Source organism: Heptranchias perlo, chromosome 18 (genome assembly GCF_035084215.1).
Source record: "Heptranchias perlo isolate sHepPer1 chromosome 18, sHepPer1.hap1, whole genome shotgun sequence".
NCBI classification, from domain to species: domain Eukaryota; kingdom Metazoa; phylum Chordata; class Chondrichthyes; order Hexanchiformes; family Hexanchidae; genus Heptranchias; species Heptranchias perlo.
In genome coordinates this window covers 84,389-108,901 of record NC_090342.1, presented here as the reverse complement: position 1 = coordinate 108,901, position 24,513 = coordinate 84,389, and the positions used below count along the sequence as shown (strand labels likewise).

General features: G+C 44.7%; 1 protein-coding gene across 6 annotated transcripts in view; it reads right to left on the bottom strand.

Annotated features, from left to right (window-relative positions):
* Window positions 1–24,513, bottom strand: part of LOC137334478 (protein mono-ADP-ribosyltransferase PARP11-like) — a 91,708-nt gene that overhangs the window by 37,180 nt on the left and 30,015 nt on the right. For 3 of the 6 annotated variants that reach the window (XM_067999161.1, XM_067999159.1, XM_067999160.1), the window contains exon 2: window positions 3,065–3,210. In XM_067999161.1, the coding sequence (XP_067855262.1) occupies window positions 3,065–3,184 (120 nt within the window). In that variant the 5' untranslated portion in view covers window positions 3,185–3,210. The remainder of the gene's footprint in view (window positions 1–3,064; window positions 3,211–24,513) is intronic. The other 3 variants (XM_067999164.1, XM_067999162.1, XM_067999163.1) reach the window with 1 other exon arrangement.

Here is a 24,513-nt window from a genome sequence, read left to right as displayed (position 1 = left end):
GCTTGATCGGGTGGATGCGGTAAGGATGTTCCCAAGGATGGGTGAAACTAGAACTAGGGGGCATAATCTTAGAATAAGGGGCTGTTCTTTCAAAACTGAGATGAGGAGAAACTTCTTCACTCAGAGGGTAGTAGGTCTGTGGAATTTGCTGCCCCAGGAAGCTGTGGAAGCTACATCATTAAATAAATTTAAAACAGAAATAGACAGTTTCCTAGAAGTAAAGGGAATTAGGGGTTACGGGGAGCGGGCAGGAAATTGGACATGAATTTAGATGTGAGGTTAGGATCAGATCAGCCATGATCTTATTGAATGGCGGAGCAGGCTCGAGGGGCCGATTGGCCTACTCCTGCTCCTATTTCTTATGTTCTTATATATCAGAAAAGCCAAAAAGATTACATACATTATTTTATGTTCCACTTTATGAATGTTACCTAGAATTATATAGAAATTACAGGCCATTCGGCTCACCCAGTCCATGTCTGTGTTTATCCTCCACAGAAGCAGTATCCTATTCCCATGTGACTGCCCTGTTCCCAGATCCCTTTAATCAAACCCCTATCAAATCTATTCTTCAATGTTGACATGGTCTCTGCTTCAATCACCAACTCCAGGAGTGCATTCCATAGCCTCACAACCCTCCATGTAAAAAGTTTCTCCTGCTCCCTGTTCTAAATCTCTTCCATTTAATCTTTTATTCACGTCCCCTTGTTCCAGACCCATTAACCATGGAAACAGTCTGTTTCTAACTACTCTGTCATTCCTTCATAATTTCAAATCTTCTATCAAATCACCACTTAATCTCCTATTGAAAGCAGTACCACAGTACAATACTGTATTGATGTGTTTCCCCCATGAAACCAACCACTAAACTGGCAACCTCATTCCTAACCCTAACCTCATTCATAAAAGTTACAACGATGACTGCTGTAGGATATGGTACAATTTACAGTAGTGGTGTTGGACAGGTGCCTTGTAGATTTGGTGCATTGTTGGGGTAGAGTCGAGGGATCTTTTCTCTGCATCCACCATTCCACACTTGACCTTGGATTGCTTGATGCTCACACACAAAATCAGAACATGTTCCATTTCCTAGTACCTATCTCTCTCGTAATGTAATCTCTCCTCCCTCATGAGAATAAAAAAATTACAATTTTCCAAGAAGAAACTTGCAAACTTTTATGCCATTCAATGTTTGAGATGCTTATTAGCAAAATTGGTAATTAACTTTTTTTTCCAAAAAATAAATACACGTCAGGTTGATAATACAAGTGAGAACCATGCTGAATGTAGAAAGTTCAGAGGGGAAGTGAAAAAGGAAATAAGAGGGGCAAAGAAAGAGTATGAGAATAGACTGGAAACTAACATAAAAAGGAATCCAAAAGTCTTCTATAGGCATATAAACAGTAAACGGGTAGTGAGAGGAGGGGTGGGGCCAATTAGGGATCAAAAAGGAGACATGCGCATGGAGGCAGATGGCATGGCTGAGGTACTAAATGAGTACTTTACATCTGTCTTTACCAAGGAAGATGCTGCCAAAGTCACAGTAAAATAGGAAGTAGTTGAGATACTGGATGGACTAAAATTTGATGAAGAGGAGGTAATAGAAAGGCTGGCTGTACTTAAAGAAGGTCCAGATGGAATGCATCCTAGGTTGCTGAGGGAAGCAGATGACACAAAACTTGGAAGTATAGTGAACCGTGAGGAGAATAGTGATAGACTTCAAGAGGACATAGACAGGCTGGTGGAATGGGCGGACACGTGGCAGATGAAATTTAACGCAGAAAAGTGTGAAGTGATACATTTTGGTAGGAAGAACGAGGAGAGGCAATATAAACTAAAGGGTACAATTCTAAAGGGGGTGCAAGAACAGAGAGACCTGGGCGTACACGTGCACAAAGCGTTGAAGGTGGCAGGGCAGGTTGAGGAAGCAGTTAAAAAAGCATATGAGATCCTGGGCTTTATAAATAGAGGCATAGAGTACAAAAGCAAGGAAATTATGATATACCTTTATGAAACACTGGTTCGACCACAACTGGAGTACTGTGTCCAATTCTGGGCACCACGCTTTAGGAAGGATGTGAAGGCCTTAGAGAGGATGCAGAAAAGATTTACTAGAATGGTTCCAGGGATGAAGGACTTCAGTTATGTGGATAGACTGGAGAAGCTGGGGTTGTTATCCTTAGAGCACAGAAGGTTAAGAGGAGATTTAATAGAGGCATTCAAAATCATGAGGGGTCTAAATAGAGTAGATAGAGATCCCATTGGTGGAAGGATCAAGAACCAGAGGATACAGATTTAAGGTGATTTGCAAAAGAACCAAAGGTGACATGAGGAAAAACTTTTTTATGCAGCAAGTGGTTATGATCTGGAATGCACTGCCTGAGGGGGCGGTGGAAGCAGATTCAATCAAAAGGGAATTGGATAATTACTTGAAGGGAAAAAATTTGCAGGGCTACAGGGAAAAGGCAGGGGACTGGGACTAGCTGGATTGCTCTTGCAGAAAGCCAACACGGACTCGATGGACCGAATGGCCTCCTTCTGTGCTGTAATCTTTCTATGATTCTATGTTGAAGGTGAATTTTGTTGAACATATCTAGAGGCAATATGAAAGGCATATCCCATTTAACTGGATTTGTCTGTGTCCAGTTATTCAACAGTGCCTACATTTTTAATTCCACTTTGTTTTGGAAGATAATCATAGAAACCCTACTTTTTTTCCCCTGAAAGGCAAGGATAAAGTACTAAGTGGGAAGTTCTTATTACAAGCATAGTCTGTGCCAACATTAGCCAAACTACTAGCTTTAATTTCATTAATCAACCTAAAATCTTCCATCTGTAAAAACGGGTAAACAGCATGATATATTAAATATGTAAGAGTTAAACAATTCTGGCTAAATTGGGCTTTTCATTAGTCTTATAGGATTAGATTACAGGAACAAAAATCAGAATTTGTCAGCTGAGACGTTACAACTTGTTTTCTATGCATTTGATTATATGTTGGCTCACTTATCATTTGAACATCACTGCACCAGCAAGTAAGGAAAGTAATAAAATAATAGCACACCTCAAATATGTGCCATTTTCCACATTCACCCAAATAGTACCAGTTCCATTGTGTATCTGATGTATCCATATCCTCCACATTGCTCTCCTCCATCACCGAACTGCATTCCTCTCCAGCCATTGTTTAAATCACTGGTTGATAGTTACCTGCAATTCAAAATAATGAAAATATTACTGAACTAATTAAATGCATCTTAATGTCAGCTTGGCTCAGTTGGTAATACTCTGAGTCTGGGCAGGGGAGGGGGGCGTTTAACTCACAGCTACCTGTTTAGTGCTGGTAAAATGGGGTTAGGCCTCCGAATTTTGCATGGGGATCTCTTACACCCGATGTCTGTTGAAAGTGCGCATTACAATATTTTGAGTTGAATGCATTTTAATCGTCCAGGGCGCCTGCCCGAAACTGGTGGACACCTAATAAATAGGTGTACAGGAGAGTCCTATACCTGTTTCAGGCTGCCATTTTCAACTTCACGATCACTAGTTTCACTCATTCTATAACCCATCCATAAATCCTGGACGAGAACAGTTGGGAGGAATGCTGTACTAAAGGGCGCCTCAACTTCAATTAGTTAAGTACCTGGTTAGTTGTTTAAGACTGCTGTGGGGCTTTTATGCCTATTTCTGGTTGTAGATGCTGCAGCAGACTGCAAAAATTGTGGCATTCATTTTTTTTGGAGCTGAAGGACAATTTGTGCCCAGAGACTCCTGCACAAACTCTGGCAGCAAGGTATGCTGTTCAGTCTGCCAAGGGGCTGGAGGAGCAGGAGGAGGAAAAACAGCAAGAGTGGAGAGACCTGCAGGGAGAAGAGGCTGAAGGAGGGAAGAGCGCAGGAGGGCTTACTCCACACGGGTTTACAGGATTTGTGATTCCAGTTAAGTGAAGAGCTGTGTATCCGGCCACTCTGCTTCAGCAGGGAGACTGTTACATCACCTGTTGTAGCACCTACTGCAGCCCCACACCAGGTCACTCACTTCACTGCCCAAGGCAATAATGGTAACTGTGGCCCTGAATTTCTACACCTTAAGGTCATTCCAGGCTACAACAGTTGACAAGCAACATTAATCAATTTGCAGTGCACTCAAGCATCAAGGAGGTCACGGATGTATTCTTCGCCAAAGCAAACAATTTCATCTCCTTCCCTATGGAGGCAACGCAGCAGGAAGACAGATCTCTGGGTTTGTCCAAGACTGTGGGCTTCCCCCAGGCGCAGGGGCTCATTGACTGCACCCACATGGCCGTGCTCCATATCAAGAGCCCAGAGTGTACATGAACAGGAAGAGCCTCCACTCCTGTGGGTGCAACAACAGGCAGCCCATTGCAGGTCTGTGTCTGGTGTCCTGGCTGTTGTTGTAATGCCTTTATCCTGCGCCAGTCCTCAATACCCCTTCTCTTTCACCCAGACCATTGGGTATCAGGCTGGCTGGTTGGGGACAAGGGCTAGCTCCTGAACACATGGCACCTGTCAGGAACTCATGCACAGACGCAAAAGAGCAATAAAGTGCTTTGGGACATCCTGAGATCATGAAAGGTGCTTTGTAAATGCAAGTCTCTCTTTCTTTACTTTCTGATTGAGAACACTACCAGCATTCTGAAAGAGGTTTTGCTGCTTGGATCAGTCTGGAGGCGTCCTGCAATATAGCACAGAGATTCTCCAGATTGGCTGTAGTTCGCTACATGCTCCAAATTTTGCTTTGTAAAAAGGACAACCCTTGGGGCTCCCGGAGTGGGAAGAACAGCAGGATGTCAAGGAGGAACAAGCAGCACAATTCCGGTCACCTGCCAGAGCTGTACACCGACAGATCATTGAGGAATGCTTTGGTTGGATCATCCCGTTCCCCACCTGCACCAACAGTCCCATGTACCATCAGACCTGGTCCACCCTCCAGATGAATGCCCTCAACTTAAACACCTGCAAGGGTATTTCTATCACATCACATGGCATGGTCACCAAACACCAATCAAAAGAAACTCTGTACAACAAGTATTTATCGCAAAACAGTGATTTTAAATTGCTATCAAACAAAGTCAAACACTAAAGGTCACCCTTGTGCAAACCCCTAGTGCCTGTCTTAGGTGCTCTTTTGCCCAGTCTAGTGCTCCTACAAGGTGCTAGCCCAGTGGCTGCAACACAGGAGGTAGAAGGCTGCTGTTCATCCACTGACGACACTTGAGGTAAATGATTTGAACTCAAATTGAAGATTGCACCAAAATACAGGAAGACATAAACAGGCTTGCAGAGTGGGTGGATAAATGGCAAATAAAATTCAATATTAGGGAAATGTGAGGTAGTCCATTTTGGGAAGAGGAATAAGGAGGCCACTTATTCCTTGGAAGGTAAGAAACTAAATGGGGTAAAGGAGCAAAGAGATCTGGGAATACGGATATGTAAATCGATAAAAGTAGCAATACAGGTTGATAAGGTCATAAAGAGGCAAATAAAGTACTGGGGCTCATTTCTAGAGGAATAGAATACAAAAGCAGGGAGGTAATGTTAAATTTATATATACCCTTGGTTAAACTATACTTGGAGCACTGAATATAGTTCTGGTCTCCATACTACAAAATAGATATTGAAACATTGGAGAAAGTGCACAAAAGATTTACAAGGATGTTACCAGAATTGAAAGGATTCAACTATCAAGAAAGATTAAGCAAACTGGGGCTCTTCTCTTTGGAAAAAAGAGGAGACCTGATAGAGGCCTTTACAATTACGAAGGGGTTCGTTGGGGTGGATGTGGAGAACCTGCTTCCACTTGTGGGTGAGTCCAGACCAAAGGGCATAAATAAAAGATAGTCACTAACTGACCAGATAAAGAATTTAGGTGCAATTTCTTTACACAGAGTGGTGAGAATGTGGAACTCGCTGCCACATGAAGTTGAAACAGATAGAATTAATGCATTTAAGGGAGGCTTGATGCATACATAGGGAGAACGGAATAGAGGGATATGGGGGCAGAGTGAGAAGACGTAATTAGAGTGGGAGGAGATTATGTGGACTATAAACTCCAACACAGAATGGCCTGTTTCTGTGCTAGTTATGGTGGGCAACCTCAAGGAGCTCTGGCCTGTGAGGAGCTGCTGCAGACTGCAGTATTCCAGCTACAGCAGGGACAGTCTGGCTTTCTGGCACCAACACAGGCACTGGTTGAGGGACTGGAGGAGCAGGCGTGCTATTATCCTGACAGAGGACAGCATGTGCCTTTCCCATGGGGCCACTGCCTTGCACATGGGACCGCATCACAATACTCCCACTGCTCTGTGCAAGAACAGAGTGCAGGAGTGATGTGATGGTTTGGAAGTCCTTATCCATGCTTCCCTTCATACTTAGAAAGCTGGAGATGTTGGAACTTAGAGCCCGAATGGCAGCAGTCTGAGCTGCCACCAAAATCTCAATAGCTAAAGGCTCCACTGTGTGTCGAGCTGAATACACGTTCCATGGTTGACTGCACTGGTTCAATGCCATGCACGATGACCCCCCTCCACACTGCTCATTGTGCACAGGCTCCCTAGCAGGCTGTCCAATACATCGAGCAGCTGGTGGTGCAGAGCAGTCAGCCTTCTACGGACTGGGCCATGGAGGCTTTTGCCTCTGCCCTCTACAGCAGGACTAGTATCAGAGCACACTCTCCAGCGATCTGCTTCTTGGGCTGTGCTAAACCCCTGTCCATGTTTCAGTGCACTTGTATTCATTGAATCGCCCAGTGCAGACCCCTCTAAAGGATAGGGGGTGCCAATTTCTGAGCTGGTGCTTGTAAGAGTAAGATTAGTGTTGGTGTATCATCAAGAGGACTGTCCTCCTCTTCCTATGCTCTTTTTGGGCCTGTGACTTACAATGGATCTGGAAAGAGAACAGAGAGACAAGGGTTGGGTGTCAGTGGCAAGGGTTAACAGAAACAGATGAGTGCATGAAGGAGAGACTTCAGTGAGAAAAGAAAAGGAGGATTAGATGACCAAACACCCTGTGGGGGATGTACCCTCCAGCCTTGCCACCTGCTATATTTCTGGCCTGCCCTATCTACTACATTAATGATGGCCTCTTCCCTTTGGGACAGCCCTTGAAATGATGGTAGCCTCCTCCTGTGTGCATCTGCTTCCTCTTATTGTGTACAAGCTTGTCCTGCAAAAAAGGGAGTGTGGTTGTGACAATGTGCGAGTCAGAGTAGCATAGTTTGGATGGTGTTTGAACGATGCTATAGGTATGAGGAAGCAAGGGGAGCAATTGCAAGGACAGTAGCAGGTGTAACATTACTTATAATGCAAGTAACATTACATCGAGTTTACTGCACAGAAACAGGCCATTCGGCCCAACTGGTCCATGCCAGTGTTTATGCTCCACACGAGCCTCCTCCCACCCTTCTTCATCTAACCCTATCAGCATATCCTTCCATTCCTTTCTCCCTCAGGTGTTTATCTAGCTTCCCCTTAAATGCATTTATGCTATTCACCTCAACTACTCCTTGTGGAAAAGAGGTTTCTCCCGAAATCCCTATTGGATTTATTGGTGACTATCTTATATTGATAACCACTTAGAAAATCTCAATGCAATCAGGCAGAGGCAACACGGCTTTGTGAAAGGGAAATCGTGTTTGAGTAATTTATTAGAGTTCTTTGAGAAGTAACAAGCAACGTGGATAAAGAGGATCCTGTGAATGTGGTGTACTTCGATTTCCAGAAGGCTTTTGACAAAGTGCCATATCAAAGTGCCATACTTTCTAAATGGTAAAAAGTTAAAAACAGTGGATGTCCAAAGGGACTTAGGGGTTCAGGTGCATAGATCATTGAAGTGTCATGAGCAGGTGCAGAAAATAATCAATGAGGCTAATGGAATGCTGGCCTTTATATCTGGAGGACGAGAGTACAAGGGGGCAGAAGTTATGCTGCAGCTATACAAAGCCCTGGTTAGACCGCACCTGGAGTACTGTGAGCAGTTCTGGACACCGCACCTTCGGAAGGACATATCGGCCTTGGAGGGAGCGCAGCGTAGGTTTACTAGAATGATACCCGGACTTCAAGGGTTAAGTTACGAGGAGAGATTACACAAATTGGGGTTGTATTCTCTAGAGTTTCGAAGGCTAAGGGGTGATCTGATCGAAGTTTAAGATATTAAGGGGAACAGATAGGGTGGATAGAGAGAAACTATTTCCGCTGGTTGGGGATTCTAGGAGTAGGGGGCACAGTCTAAAAATTAGAGCCAGACCTTTCAGGAGCGAGATTAGAAAAAATTTCTACACAAAAAGGGTTGTACAAGTTTGGAACTCTCTTCCGCAAACAGCAATTGATACTAGCTCAATTGCTAAATTTAAATTGGAGATAGATATATCTCTTTTTGGCAACCAAAGGTATTATGGGATATGGGCCAAAGGCAGGTATATGGAGTGAGATCACAGATCAGCCATGATCTTATCAAATGGCGGAGCAGGCACGAGGGGCTGAATGGCCTACTCCTGTTCCTATGCGGACAAAGGAGGAGCCATTGTCATACAGAACAGAACGGACTATTGCAAAGAAGCATACCGACAACTGGACAACCAGGAACACTACAGACGGTTACCCGCAGATCCGACCAAAGAACACACCCACCAGCTCAACAAACTGATCAAGACCTTCGATCCAGACCTTCAAAGCATCCTACGCACTCTCATCCCACGTACTCCCCGCGTGGGAGACTTCCACTGCCTCCCAAAGATACACAAAGCCAACACACCCGGACGTCCTATCGTATCAGGCAACGGAACCCTGTGAGAACCTCTCTGGATACGTCGAGGGCATCCTGAAACCCATCGTACAGGGAACCCCCAGCTTCTGTCGCGACACTACAGACTTCCTACAAAAACTCAGCACCCACGGACCAGTTGAACCAGGAACACTTCTCACCACGATGGACGTCTCGGCACTCTACACCAGTATCCCCCACGATGACGGCATCGCTGCAACAGCCTCAGTACTCAACACCAACAACAGCCAATCTCCAGACGCCATCCTACAACTCATCCGCTTCATCCTGGATCACAATGTCTTCACCTTCAATAACCAGTTCTTTACCCAAACACACGGAACAGCCATGGGGACCAAATTCGCACCCCAATACGCCAACATTTTCATGCACAAGTTCGAGCACGACTTCTTCACTGCACAGGACCTCCAACCAACGCTATACACCAGATACATCGACGACATTTTCTTCCTATGGACCCACGGCGAAGAATCACTGAAGAGACTACACGATAACATCAACAAGTTCCATCCCACCATCAAACTCACCATGGACTACTCCTCAGAATCGGTTTCTTTCTTGGACACACAAATCTCCATCAAAGACGGGCACCTCAGCACCTCACTCTACCGCAAGCCCACGGACAACCTCACGATGCTCCACTTTTCCAGCTTCCACCCCAACCACGTCAAAGAGACCATCCCCTATGGACAGGCCCTACGAATACACAGGATCTGCTCAGACGAGGAGGAACGCGATGGACACCTACAGACGCTGAAAGACGCCCTCGTAAGAACGGGATATGACGCTCGACTTGTCGATCAACAGTTCCGACGGGCCACAGCGAAGAATCGCATAGACCTCCTCAGAAGACAAACACGGGACGTAACCAACAGAGTACCCTTCGTCGTCCAGTACTTCCCTGGAGTGGAGAAACTACACCATGTTCTCCGCAGCCTTCAACATGTCATCGATGACAACGAACACCTCGCTAAGGCCATTCCCACGCCTCCACTGCTCGCCTTTAAACAGCCACCCAACCTCAAACAGACCATCGTTCGCAGCAAGTTACCCAGTTTTCAGGAGAACAGCGTCCACGACACCACACAACCCTGCCACGGCAACCTCTGCAAGACATGCCAGATCATCGACACGGATACCACCATCACACGAGAGGACACCACCCACCAGGTACATGGTTCATACTCCTGTGACTCGGCCAACGTTGTTTACCTCATACGTTGCAGGAAAGGATGCCCCGGAGCATGGTACATTGGCGAGACCATGCAGACGCTGCGACAACGGATGAACGGACACCGCGCAACAATCGCCAAACAGGAGGGTTCCCTCCCAGTCGGGGAACACTTTAGCAGTCAAGGACATTCAGCCACCGATCTTCGGGTAAGCGTTCTCCAAGGCGGCCTTCGAGACACACGACAACGCAAAATCGTCGAGCAGAAGTTGATAGCCAAGTTCCGCACCCATGAGGACGGCCTCAACCGGGATCTTGGGTTCATGTCACGCTACACGTAACCCCACCAGCAAAAAGGGGGAAAAAAATTATATGTTTTTTAAAATTCTCTCTCTCTCTCTCTCTCTCTGCCATTTTGAGTTTCTTTCTGCCTGCCTGTGTAATAGACACAATGTATATCTAGTGTACTGGGACGTGCTGTTCTCCGTGACTGGCCTGTTTGAATAACAATGACACCTTTTGATTGGTGTGATGCTGTCCCAACATAGTATAAGATATGCGATTTGAGAACCTTTTCATTCATTCATCTGACGAAGGAGATAATCTCCGAAAGCTTGTGATTTTAAAATAAATTTGTTGGACTATAACCTGGTGTTGTAAGATTCGTTACATATGTTCCTAAAGGCTACTACACAAAATAAGAGCTCATGGTGTAGGGGATAACATATTAGCATGGATAAAGGAAACAGAGAGTAGGCATAAATGGGTCATTTTCAGGTTGGCAAGATGTAATGAGTGGAGTGCCACAGGGATAAGTGCTTGGGCCTCAGCTATTTACAATCTATATCAATGACTTGGATGAAGGGACCGAATGTATGGTTGCTAAATTTGCTGATGACACAAGGTAGGTAGGAAAGTAAGTTTTGAAGACGACATAAGGAGTATGCAAAGGGATATAGATAGGTTAAGTGAGTGGGCAAAAATTTGGCAGATGGAGTATAAAATGGGAAAATGTGAACTTGTCCACTTTGGCAGGAGGAATAGAAAAGCAGTATGTTATTTAAATGGAGATAAATTGCAGAACTCTGAGGTATAGAGGGATCTGGGTGTCCTAGTACATGAATCACACAAAGTTAGTATGCAGGTATAGCAAGTGATTAGGAAGGCAAAAGGAATGTTGTCATTTATTGCAAGGGGAATGGAATATAAAAGTAGAGATGTTTTGCTACAGTTGTACAAGGCATTCGTGAGACCAGATCTAGAATACTGTGTGCAGTTTTGGTCTCCTTATTTAAGAAAGGACATAACTGCTTTGGAGGCGGTTCAGAGAAGGTTCACTTGACTGATTCCTGGGATGAGGGGGTTATCTTATGAGGAAAGGTTGGACAAGTTGGGCCCGTATACGCTGGAGTTTAGAAGAATGAGAGGTGATCTTACATAGAAACATAGAAAACAGGAGCAAGAGTAGGCCATTTGGGCCTGCTCCGCCATTCAAAATGATCATGGCTGATCGTCCAACTCAGTACCCTGTTCCTGCTTTTTCCCCATATCCCTTGATCCCTTTAGCATTAAGAAATATATCTATCTCCTTCTTGAATACATCTAATGACTTGGCCTCCACTGCCTTCTGTGGTAGAGAATTCCACAGGTTCACCACCCTCAGGTGAAGAAATTTCTCCTCATCTCGGTTCTAAATGGCATTCCCCGTATCCTGAGACTGTGACCCCTGGTTCTGGACTCCCCAGCCATCGGGAACATCCTCCCCGCATCTAGTCTGTCAAGTCCTGTTAGACTTTTATATGTTTTGATGAGATCACCTCTCATTCTTCTCAATTCTAGTGAATACAGGCCTAGTAGACCCAATCTCTCCTCATACGTCAGTCCTGCCATCCCAGGAATCAGTCTGGTAAACATTTGTTGCACTCGCTCCATGGCAAGGACATCCTTCCTCAGATAAAGAGACCAAAACTGCATGCAATACTCCAGATGTGGTCCCACCAAAGCCCTGCATAACTGCAGTAAGACATCCCTGCTCCTGTACTCAAATCCTCTTGCAATGAAGGCCAACATACCATTCGCCTCCCTAACTGCTTGCTGCACCTGAACGCTTGCTTTCAGCGACTGGTGTACAAGGACACCCATGTCTCATTGCACCTCCCCTTTTCCCAATCTGTCACCATTCAGATAATAATCTGCCTTTCTGTTTTTACAACCAAAGTGGATAACCTCACATTTATCCACGTTATACTGCATCTGCCATGTTCTTGCCCACTCACCCAACTTGTCTAAATCACATTGGAGCCTCTTTGCATCCTCATCACAGCTCACATTCTACCCCAGCTTTGTGTCATCTGCAAACTTGGAAATGTTACATTCAGTTCCCTCATCCAAATCATCGATATATATTGTGAATAGCTGGGGCCCAAGCACTGATCCCTGCGGTACCCCACTAGTCACTGCCCGCCACCCGGAAAAAGACCCGTTTATTCCTACTCTCTGTTTCCTGTCTGTCAACCAATTCTCAATCCATGCCAGTATATTCCCCCCAATCCCATGTGCTTTAATTTTGCACACTAACCTCTTGTGTGGGACCTTATCAAGAGCCTTCTGAAAATTCAAATACACCACATCCACTGGTTCTCCCCTATCTATTCTACTAGTTACCTCCTCAAAAAACTCCAGTAGATTTGTTAAGCATGATTTCACTTTCATAAACCCATGCTGACCTTGTCCAATCCCGTTAATGCCCTCCAAGTGTTCTGTTATCACATCTTTTATAATAGACTCTAGCATTTTCCCCACGACTGATGTTCGGCTAACTGGTCTGTAATTCCGTGTTTTTTCTCTCCCTCCTTTTTTTAAAAAAAATAGTGGGGTTACATTTGCCACCCTCCAATCTGTAGGAACTGTTCCAGAGTCTATAGAATTTTGGAAGATGATCATCAATGCATCCACTATTTCCAGGGCCACTTCCTTTAGTACTCTGGGATGTAGATTATCAAGCCCTGGGGATTTGTCAGCCTTCAGCCCCATTAATTTCCCTAGCACTATTTTTTTTTTACTAATACTGGTTTCCTTCAGTTCCTCCCTCTCACTGGACCCTTGGTTCCCTAACATTTCCAGGAGGTTATTTGTGTCCTCCTTTGTGGAGACAGAACCAAAGTATGTGTTTAATTGTTCTGCCATTTCTTTGTTCCCCATTATAATTTCCCCCATTTCTGACTGTAAGGGACCTACATTTGTCTTCACTAATATTTTTCTCTTGACATATTTATAGAAGCTTTTACAGTCAGTTTTTATGTTCCCTGCCAGTTTACTCTCATACTCTATTTTCCCCCTCTTAAATCAATCTCTTTGTCCTCCTTTGCTGAATTCTGAACTGTTCCCAATCCTCAGGCTTGCCGCTTTTTCTGGCAATTTTATATGCCTCCTCTTTGGATCTAATACTATCCCTAATTTCTATTGTAAGCCACAGTTGAGCCACCTTTCCTATTTTATTTTTGCACCAGACAGGAATGAATAATTGTTGTAATTCCTGCACACGTTCTTTAAATATTAGCCATTGCCTATCCACCGTCATCCCTTTTAGTAAAGTTCCCCAATCGATCATATTCAACTCGCACCTCATACTTTCGTAATTTCCTTTATTTAGATTCAGGACCCTAGTTTCGGATTCAACTACTTCACTCTCCATCTTAATGAGGAATTCCAACATGTTATGGTTGCTCTTCCCTAAGGGACCCCGCACAACAAGATTGTTAATTAATCCTTTCTCATTGCACAACACCCAGTCTAGGATCGCCTGTTCTCTAGTTGGTTCCTCAATGTATTGGTCTAAAAAATCATCACGTACTCACTCCAGGAATTTCTTCCCCACAGTATTATTGCTAATTTGGTTTGACCAATCTTTGTGTAGATTAAAGTCACCCATGATTATAGTTGTACCCTTCTTGCATGCATCTCTAATTTCCTGTTTAATGCCCTCCCCTACATCTCCACTGCTGTTGGGGGGCCTATAGACAACCCCCACCAACATTTTCTGCCCCTTGGTGTTTCTTAGCTCCACCCATACAGATTCCACATCTTGATTTTCCGAGCCAATATCCTTCCTCACTGTTGCATTGATTTCCTCCTTTACTAACAACGCTACCCCATCTCCTTTCCCCTTTTGCCTGTCCTTCCTAAATATTGAATACCCCTGGATGTTCAGTTCCTATCTTTGGTCACCCTGCAGCCATGTCTCCGTAATCGCAACTATATCATAACCATTAATATCTATCTGCGCTGTTAATTCATCTACCTTATTGCGAATGCTCCGCACATTTAGACACAATGCCTTTTGACTTGTCTTTAAGATTGCTAGTCATCTTAGTTTTATTTAGCACTATGGCCCTATTTGTTTTTCGCCCTTGTTTTCTCTGCCTTCCACTATTGCTTCTTCCCTTTTTGTCTTTTCTTTCTATCCTTGTTTCCCCCTCCTCTGTTTCCCTGCTCAGGGTCCCATCCCCCTGCCATTCTAGTTTAAACCTTCCCCAGTAGCACTAGCAAACACCCCCGCGAGGACATCGGTCCCGGTCTTACTCGGATGTAACCCATCCCGCTTGTACAGGTCCCACCTTCCCCAGGACCGGTGCCAATGTCCCAGGAATCTAAATCCCTCCCTCCTACACCATCCCTGCAGCCACGCATTCATCTGGTCTATTCTCCTGTTCCTATACTCACTAGCACGTGGCACTGGTAGTAATCCTGAGATCACTACCTTTGAGGTCTTGCTTTTTAATTTATCTGCCAACTCCTTAAATTCGCCTTGCAGGATCTCATCCCTTTTTTTACCTATGTCGTTGGTACCGATATGGACCACGACTACTGGCTGTTCACCCTCCCCCTCCAGAATGCCCTGCAGCCGCTCCATGACATCCTTGACCCTTGCACCAGGGAGGCAACATACCATTCTGGATTCACGTTTGCGGCCACAGAAATGCCTATCTGTTCCCCTTACAATTGAATCCCCTATCACTATAGCCCTGCCACTCTTCTTCCTCCCCTCCTGTGCAGCAGAGCCACCCGTGGTGCCATGAACTTGGCTCTTGCTGCTTTCCCCTGATAAGCCATCTCCCCCATCAGTATCCAAAGCGGTATATCTGTTTGAGGGGGAGATGGCCCCAGGGGACTCTTGCTCTACCTGCCTAGTCCTTTTACTCTGCCTGGCGGTCACCCATTTCCTTTCGGCCTGTGTAATCTTTACCTGTGGCGTGACCACCTCACTGAACGTGTTATCCACGATAATCTCAGCATCGCGGTGCTCCACAGTGAATCCACCCGCAGCTCCAGCTCCGAAACGAGATTAGCCAGTAGCAGCAGCTGGACACACTTCCTGCACACATGGTCGCCAGGGACAGTGGTAGTGTTCATGACTTCCCACATAGTGCAGGAAGAGCATATCACGGGTGCGAGCTCTGCTGCCATGACTTGCCTTAGATTTACACTGCGTTCACCTCTCGGACTCTCTTCCCGCTCTCTAGACTCTCCTTTTTCATCGCGCTCACCTCTCGGACCCTCTTCCCACTCTCGGACTCTCCTTTTGCACTGCGCTCACCTCTCGGACCTCCCTCTCGCTCTCGGACTATATTGAAACATAAGATCCTGAGGGGACTAGAAGGGGTAGATACTGAGAGGATGTTTACCCTTGTGGGAGAGACTAGAACTCGGGGCCACAGTTTAAAAATAAGGGGTCTCCCATTTAAGACGGAGATGAGGAAAAAATTTTTCTCTCAGACGGTCATGAGTCTGTGGAACTCCCTTCCCCAGAGAGCGGTGGAGGCAGGGTCATTGAATATTTATTTTTAAGGCTGAGTTAGATAGATTCCTGATTAACAAGGGAGTCAAAGGTTATAGTACGTAGATGGGAAAGTAGGGTTGAGGTCACAATCAGATCAGCCAAGATCTTATCAAATGGCAGAGCAGGCTTGAGGGGCCGAATGGCCTACTCCTGCTCTTAATTCGTATGTACCCCTAGTTTTGGTCTCCCACTAAGTGGAAACATCTTCTCCATGTCGACTTTATCAAACCCCTTCATAATTTTAAAAGACATCAATCAGGTCACCCCTCAGTCTTCTCTTTTCTAGAGAAATGAGCCCTCGCCTGTTCAGCCTTTCCTGGCAAGTATATCTTCTCAGTTCTGGTACCATCCTTGTGAATCTTTTTTGCACCTTCTCCAGTGCCTCTGTATCCTTTTTATAATATGGAGACCAGAACTGCGCACAGTATTCCAAGTGTGGTCTAACCAAGGTTCGATTCAAGTTTAACATAATTTCTCTCAAGTTCAATTCTATCCCTCTAGAAATGTACCCCATTTTTAAATGGCCTTATTAACCTGCATCACTACTTTTAGTGATTTGTGAATTTGTACCCCTAGATCCCTTTGCTCCTCTGCCCCATTTAGACTCTTATTTTCCAAGGAATATGTGACCTCTGTACTCTTCCTACCTAAATGCACCACTTCACACTTATCTACATTGAAATTTATTTGCCAATTACACGGCCATTCTGCAAGTTTATTATTAATATCTTCTTGTATTTTGTCGCAGTCTTCCTCAGTATTAAGTACACCCCCCAATTTGATGTTGTCCACAAATTTTGAAATTGTACTTCCGAATCCAGGGTCCAAATCATTGTGAACAAAAGTGGTCCCAGCGACGATCCCTGCGGAACACCACTTTCCAACTTTTGCCATTCTCTGAGTAGCTACCCTTAACCCCTACTCTCTGTTTTGTAGCCAGCTTGCCATCCATTCTGCTACCTATCTGCTGACTCCACATGATCTGACCTTAGTCATGAGTCAACAATGTGGTACCTTATCGAAGGCCTTTTGAAAATCCAAATATATTACATCTGCAGTAGAAAGAGGAGCAGTGAAGAGTGCTGCTGCGATTGGAGGAGAGTGATAGAAAGCAGGGGAGCATAGGTTTGTGAGTACTGGGGTGCAGAGCGGAGCAAAGAGTAAGAGAGGTGTGAGATGGAGTCTTACCTTCGCAGCATTGTCAAATCATTACATTGTTTCCCACATTTCAGTCAGGTCCTGGGCACTATGCCGTATCCAATCACTGCTCAGACACCTCTGCCCACAGCTGCCGTGCTTTTGCCTTCGCTCCCTTCTTCCGTTAACCGGAAATAGGACCTCCTTCCTCCTACTGGCCTCATCTACAAGGTCTACTATTGCATTGTCTGAAAATCACGAAGCCCTGGCAGAACTCATATTGACTGTTTTTGTTCCAAGTTTGAAGTCTCAAGCATGCAGCACAGGCAAAGTGCACCTGCCCTTTAAGAGATACTGGCTGCCTTTAAATGGCTTCACTCCGCCCAAATTGTTCCCCCCACTCCCTCCCCACCTTGGGCAAGCTGCTAAGAATCAGCGTGAGTCACGCCGACAGCTCAACCATCCTATCGAAATGAAGCATAAACCAGAAAATGGTTTGTGCCTCTCACCCACAGTGAGGAACATAGGAACAGGAGTAGGCCATTCAGCCCCTCGAGCCCGCTCCGCCATTTGATAAGATCATGGCTGATCTGTGATCTAACTCCATATACCTGCCTTTGGCCCATATCCCTTGGTAAAAAGCTATCCATCTCAGATTTAAAATTAGCAATTGAGCTAGCATCAATTGCCGTTTGCGGAAGAGAGTTCTAAACTTCTACCACCCTTTGCGTGTAGAAGTGTTTTCTAATCTCACTCCTGAAAGGTCTGGCTCTAATTTTTAGACTGTGCCCCCTAGTCCTAGAATCACCAACCAGCGGAAATAGTTTTTTTCTATCCACCCTATCTGTTCCCTTAATATTTTATAAACTTCGATCAGATCACCCCTTAACCTTCGAAACTCCAGAGAATACAACCCCAATTTGTGTAATCTCTCCTCGTAACTTAACCCTTGAAGTCCGGGTATCATTCTAGTAAACCTATGCTGCACTCCCTCCAAGGCCAATATGTCCTTCTGAAGGTGCGGTGCCCAGAACTGCTCACAGTCTCCAGGTGCAGTATAACCAGGGTTTTGTATAGCTGCAGCATAACCTCTGCCCCCTTGTACTCTAGTCCTCTAGATATAAAGGCCAGCATTCCATTAGCCTTATTGATTATTTTCTGCACCTGTTCATGACACTTCAATGATCTATGTACCTGAACCCCTAACTCCCTTTGGGCATCCACTGTTTTTAACTTTTTACCATTTAGAAAGTACCCTGTTCTATCCTTTTTTGATCCAAAGTGGATGACCTCACATTTGCCTATATTGAATTCTATTTGCCACAGTTTTGCCCATTCACCTAATCTATCAATATCCCTTTGTAATTTTATGTTTTCATCTACACTGCTTACAATGCCACCAATCTTTGTGTCATCGGCAAACTTAGATATGAGACTTTCTATGCCTTCATCCAAGTCGTTAATAAATAGTGAATAATTGAGGCCCCAAGGCAGATCCCTGCGGGACTCCACTAGTCACATCCTGCCAATGTGAGCAACTGGGACTAGCTTAGTGGTATAAACTGGGCGACATGGACATGTTGGGCCGAAGGGCCTGTTTCCATGTTGTAAACTTCTACCCATTATCCCTACTCTCTGTCGTCTTTCTCTTAGCCAACTTCCTAACCAAGTCTGTACTTTTCCCTTGATTCCATGGTCTTCTGTCTTAGCTAACAGTCTCTTATGTGGGACCTCATCAAATGTCTTCTGGAAGTCCATATAAATAACATCCACTGTCATTCCCCTGTCCACTACTTTAGTCACCTCTTCAAAACATTCAATCAGGTTTGTCAGGCACGACCTACCTTTCACAAATCCATGCTGGCTCTCTCTGATTAACTGAAAATCTCAAGGTGTTCAGTCACCCTATCCTTAATTATAGACTCCAGCATTTTCCCCACAACAGATGTTAGGCTAACTGGTCTATAATTCCCCGGTTTCCCTCTCTCTCCTTTCCTAAAAAGCAGAGTGACATGTGTAATTTTCCAATCTAGAGGGACGGTTCCTGAATCTAGAGAACTTTGAAAGATTATAGTTAGGGCATCTGCAATGTGCTCACCTACTTCCTTTAAAACCCTGAGATGGAAACCATCTGGTCCTGGGGATTTGTCACTCTTTAGTGCTATTATTTTCTTTATTACTGTTGTTTTACTTATGTTAATTTTAATTGAGTCCCTGTCCCCGATTCAATATTACTTTTCTTAGGATTTCCGGCATGCTATCCTCTTTTTCTACTGTGAATACTGACGCAAAGTAATTATTTAACACGTCCACCATTTCCCCATTGTCAATGACAATATCCCCACTTTCAGTTTTTAAGGGGCCAACACTGCTCCTGACCACCCTCTTTTTCCTAATATAACTATAAAAGTTCTTCGTATTGGTTTTGATATCTCTTGCAAGTTTCTTTTCATACTCTCTTTTTGTAGCTCTTACTATCTCTTTTGGGACTCTTTGTTGATCTTTGTATCTTTCCCATTCGCCAGGATCTGTGCCATTTTTTGCCTTTTTGTCGGCCCTTTCCTTATGTCTTATCCTGTGCCTTACCTCTTTAGTTCTCCACTGCTGTTTTTTTTTGGCAAGTAGAGTTCTTGCCCCTCAGGGGTATAAACCGGTTCTGTATCACGTTAAATGTTTCTTTAAACATTTCCCACAGATCATCAGTCGTTTTACCCATTAACAGATTTGCCCAGTTTACTGTGGACAGTCTCTGTCTCATCCCATTGAAGTCGGCCTTACCCAAGTCTAGAATCTTAGCAGCTGATTCACTTTTTTCCCTTTCAAACACTACCTTGAACTCGATCATGTTACGATCGCTATTGGATAGATGTTCACACACAGTTAAGCTGTTTACTAAATCTAGTATGGCTTGCCCCCTTGTTGCCTCTAGGACACACTGCTGTAGAAAACTATCCCGGACACACTCAAGAAATTCACCAACTTTCTGACAGTTGCTAGTCTGGTTTTCCCAATCTATGTGAAGGTTAAAGTCCCCCATTAAGACCACAATGCCTTTGTTACACGCTCGTCTAATCTCTGCATTTATACAATCTAGCACTTCAGAGCTGCTGCCAGGGCTCCTATACACAATTCCCACTATAGTCTTAGATCCATTTGTATTTCTCAATTCAACCCATAAGGTCTCTGTTGGCTGCTTACCTCTTGTTATATTCTCCTTTATCATTGAAGTGATTTCATCTCTAATCATTAAGGCTACTCCTCCCCCTCTTCCATTTTCCCTGTCTCTCCTGTAGACCTTATAACCCGGTATATTAGTTCCCAACCCTGACCATCCTGCAGCCATGTCTCAGTAATAGCTATCATGCCATACCCTCCAATTTGAATTTGTGCCTGTAGTTCACTTAATTTATTCCTTATACTCTGTGCGTTTGTATGTAGAACTCTTAGTTGGGCCACACACCCTAGCCTGTCCTTCAGCTTTGATGCTGGGTTAATCGCTTTACACCTTCTAGTTTTCACTTTATCTGTAGTGCCTAAAGTACACTCTCTTTCTGCTGCTCTATGCATTTCCCTTTCACTTGTTCTTGAACAAGTATTTGTATTGTAAATTTCCCCTGCTGCTTTCAACTTTACTCTGTTCTGACTCCCCGCTCAGGTTCCCATCCCCCTGCACTCTAGTTTAAACCCTCCCCAACAGCAGTAGCAAACCCCCCTGCGAGGATATTAGTCCCGGATCTGTTGTGGTGCAACCTGTCCGACTTGTACAGGTCCCCATCTTCCCCAGAATTGGTCCCAATTCCTCAGGAATCTAAATCCCTCCCTCCTGAGGCCCCGCCACCCCCTACCCCTGCTATGAAGATGACCCACACATCTGCACAACCCTTTTCAATAGCCACTCACTAACTCTCTCTTTGTCTTTCTGATAGTAGCCATGATGTGGAGATGCCGGTGATGGACTGGGGTTGACAAATGTAAGGAATCTTACAACACCAGGTTATAGTCCAACTGTTTTATTTGAAAATCAGCCTCCGAAAGCTTGTGATTTTCAAATGAAACAGTTGGACTATAACCTGGTGTTGTAAGATTCCTTACATTTGTCAACCCCAGTCCATCACCGGCATCTCCACATCACCGCATTTATAGTCAGAGAACAATACCTGGTGATTACAGATAATCTTTCCAACTGCCCGTTGTCAAGGCAACCAAAGTGTTCAGACAGAGAGATGTTACCTACAGGACCACCGAATATACAAACGGCCAGAACAGGAGGAACGCGATGCACACCTACAGATGCTGAAAGACGCCCTCATAAGAACAGGATATGACGCTCGACTTGTCGATCGACAGTTCCGACGGGCCACAGCGAAAAATCGCATAGACCTCCTCAGAAGACTAACACAGGACGCAACCAACAGAGTACCCTTCATCGTCCAGTACTTCCCCGGAGTGGAGAAACTACGCCATGTTCTCCGCAGCCTTCAACATGTCATCAATGATGACGAACACCTCGCTAAGGCCATCCCCACACCTCCACTACTCGCCTTCAAACAGCCACCCAACCTCAAACAGACCATCGTTCGCAGCAAATTACCCAGCTTTCAGGAGAACAGCGTCCACGACACCACACAACTCTGCCACGGCAACCTCTGCAAGACATGCCAGATCATCGGCACAGATACCACCATCACACGAGAGGACACCACCCACCAGGTACATGGTTCATACTCCTGTGACTCGGCCAACGTTGTCTACCTCATACGTTGCAGGAAAGGATGCCCCGGAGCATGGTACATTGGCGAGACCATGCAGACACTGCGACAACGGATGAACGGACACCGCGCAACAATCGCCAGACAGGAGGGTTCCCTCCCAGTCGGGGAACACTTCAGCAGTCAAGGACATTCAGCCACCGATCTTCGGGTAAGCGTTCTCCAAGGCGGCCTTCGAGACACACGACAACGCAAAATCGTAGAGCAGAAATTGATAGCCAAGTTCCGCACCCATGAGGACGGCCTCAACCGGGATCTTGGGTTCATGTCACGCTACACGTTACCCCACCAGCGAACAAATGTTATCTGTTTTTAATATAACGGGTCAGTTGCTGTCTTTTCTATGTTTCTACCTCTCTATCTCTGTTTTTTTTTGTTTGTTTTTTTTTGGTGATTTGTATATTCTGAGACCTTGCAGGTAACACCTGTCTGTCTGCACACTGATTGCCTTGGCAACGGGCAGTTGAAAAAACTGTCTGTAATCACCAAGCATTGTTCTGTGAATTATAAATGCGATTTCATTTCGAGGATTTCATTTCGTTCACCTGAGGAAGGAGGAAGCCTCCGAAAGCTTGTGAATTTAAAATAAAATTGCTGGACTATAACTTGGTGTTGTAAAATTGTTTACAATTATCAACCCCAGTCCATCACCGGCATCTCCACTTCAGGAAAGGTAGGGAAGGAAAGAAAGGAGGGGTGGTGGCAGTATTGATTAAGGACATTATTGCAGTGCTGGAGAGAGAGGATTCCTGGAGGGATCAAGGACAGAATTTATTTGATTAGAGTTAAGAAACAATAGAGGTGCCGTTACACTACTGGGGGTATTCTATAGGCCACCAACTAGTGGGAAGGATATAGAGGAGCAAATTTGAAGGGAAATTACAGAGATGTGCAAGAACCATAGAATAGTGATAATGGGGGAATTCAACTATGCTAATATAGACTGGGATAGTAATAGTGTAAGGGGCAAAGAGGGGGAGGAATTTTTGAAGCGTGTTCAGGAGAACTTTCTTGACTAGTACTTTTCCGGCCCAACAAGGAAGGAGGCATTGCTGGATTTGGTTCTGGAAAATGAGGTGGGCCAAATGAAGCAATTGTCAGTGGGAGAACATTTAGGGAATAGTGATCATAACATCATAAGGTTTAGATTAGCTATGGAAAAGGACAAGGGCCGCTCTAAAGTAAAAATACTCAATTGGAAGAGGGCCAATTTCAATGGCATGTGAACGGATCTGGCCCGGGTAAACTGGAATCAAAGATTGGCAGACAAAACTGTAATTGAATATTGGGGGGCCTTTAAAGAGGAAATGGTTCGGGTACAGTCTAGATACATTCCCACGAGGGAGAAAGGTAGGGCAACTAAAACCAGAGCTCCCTGAATGAAGAAAGAGATAGAGAGTAAGATGAAGCAGAAAAAGAGGGCATATGACAGATGTCAGGTTGATAATGCATTGAGAACCCGGCTGAATATAGAAAGTTCAGAGGGGAAACTAAAAAAGGAAATAAGAGGAGCAATGAGAGAGCACGAGAAAAGTGCGAAGTGATACATTTCAGTAAGAAGAACAAGGAGAGGCAATATAAACTAAAGGGTACAATTCTAAAAGGGGTGCAGGAACAGAGAGATCTGGCGGCTAACATAAAAGGGAATCCAAAAGTCTTCTATGGGCATGTAAACAGTAAACAGGTAGTAAGAGGAGGGGTGGGACCGATTAGGGACCAAAAAGGAGATCTACGCATGGAGGCAGAGGGCATGGCTGAGGTACTAAATGAGTACTTCGCATCTGTCTTTACCAAGAAAGAAGATGCTGCCAAAGTCACAGTAAGTGAAGAGGCAGTTGAGATACTGGATGGGTTAAAAATCGATAAAGGAGGTACTGGAAAGGCAAGCTGTCCTTAAAATAGGTAAGTCACCCAGTCCGAGTGGGATACATTTTAGGTTGCCGAGGGAAATAAGGGTGGAAATTGCAGAGATACTGGCCATAATCTTCCAATCATCCATAGATACCAGTGCCAGGGACTGCATAATTGCAAATGTTACACCTTTGTTCAAAAAAGGGTATACGGATAAACCCAGCAACTACAGACCAGTCAGTTTAACCTCGGTAGTGGGGAAACTTTTAGAAACGATAATCCGGGACAAAATTAACAGTCACTTGGACAAGTGTGGATTAATTAAGGAAAGCCAGCACGGATTTGTTAAAGGCAAATCGTGTTTAACTAACTTGATAGAGTTTTTCAATGAGGCAAGAGAGAGGGTCAATGCGATTGATGTGGTGTATATGGACTTCCAAAAGACATTTGATAAAGTGCCACATAATAGGCTTGTCATCAAAGTTGAAGTCCATGGAATAAAGGGGGCAGTGGTAGCATGGATACAAAAATTGGCCAAGTAACAGGAAATAGAGTAGTGGTGAACGGTTGTTTTTTGGACTAGAGGGAGGTATACAGTAGTGTTCCCCAGGGGTCAGTACTTGGACCATTGCTTTTCTTGATATATATTAATGACTTGGATGTACAGGGCACAATTTCAATATTTGCAGATGACACAAAACTTGGAAGGGTAGTGAACAGTAAGGAGGATAGTGATAGACTTCAAGAGGACATAGACAGGCTGGTGGAATGGGCGAACACATGGCAGATGAAATTTAACACAGAAAAGTGTGAAGTGATACATTTCAGTAAGAACAACAAGGAGAGGCAATATAAACTAAAGGGTACAATTCTAAAAGGGGTGCAGGAACAGAGAGATCTGGGGGTAAATGTACACAAATTGTTGACGGTGGCAGGGCAGGTTGA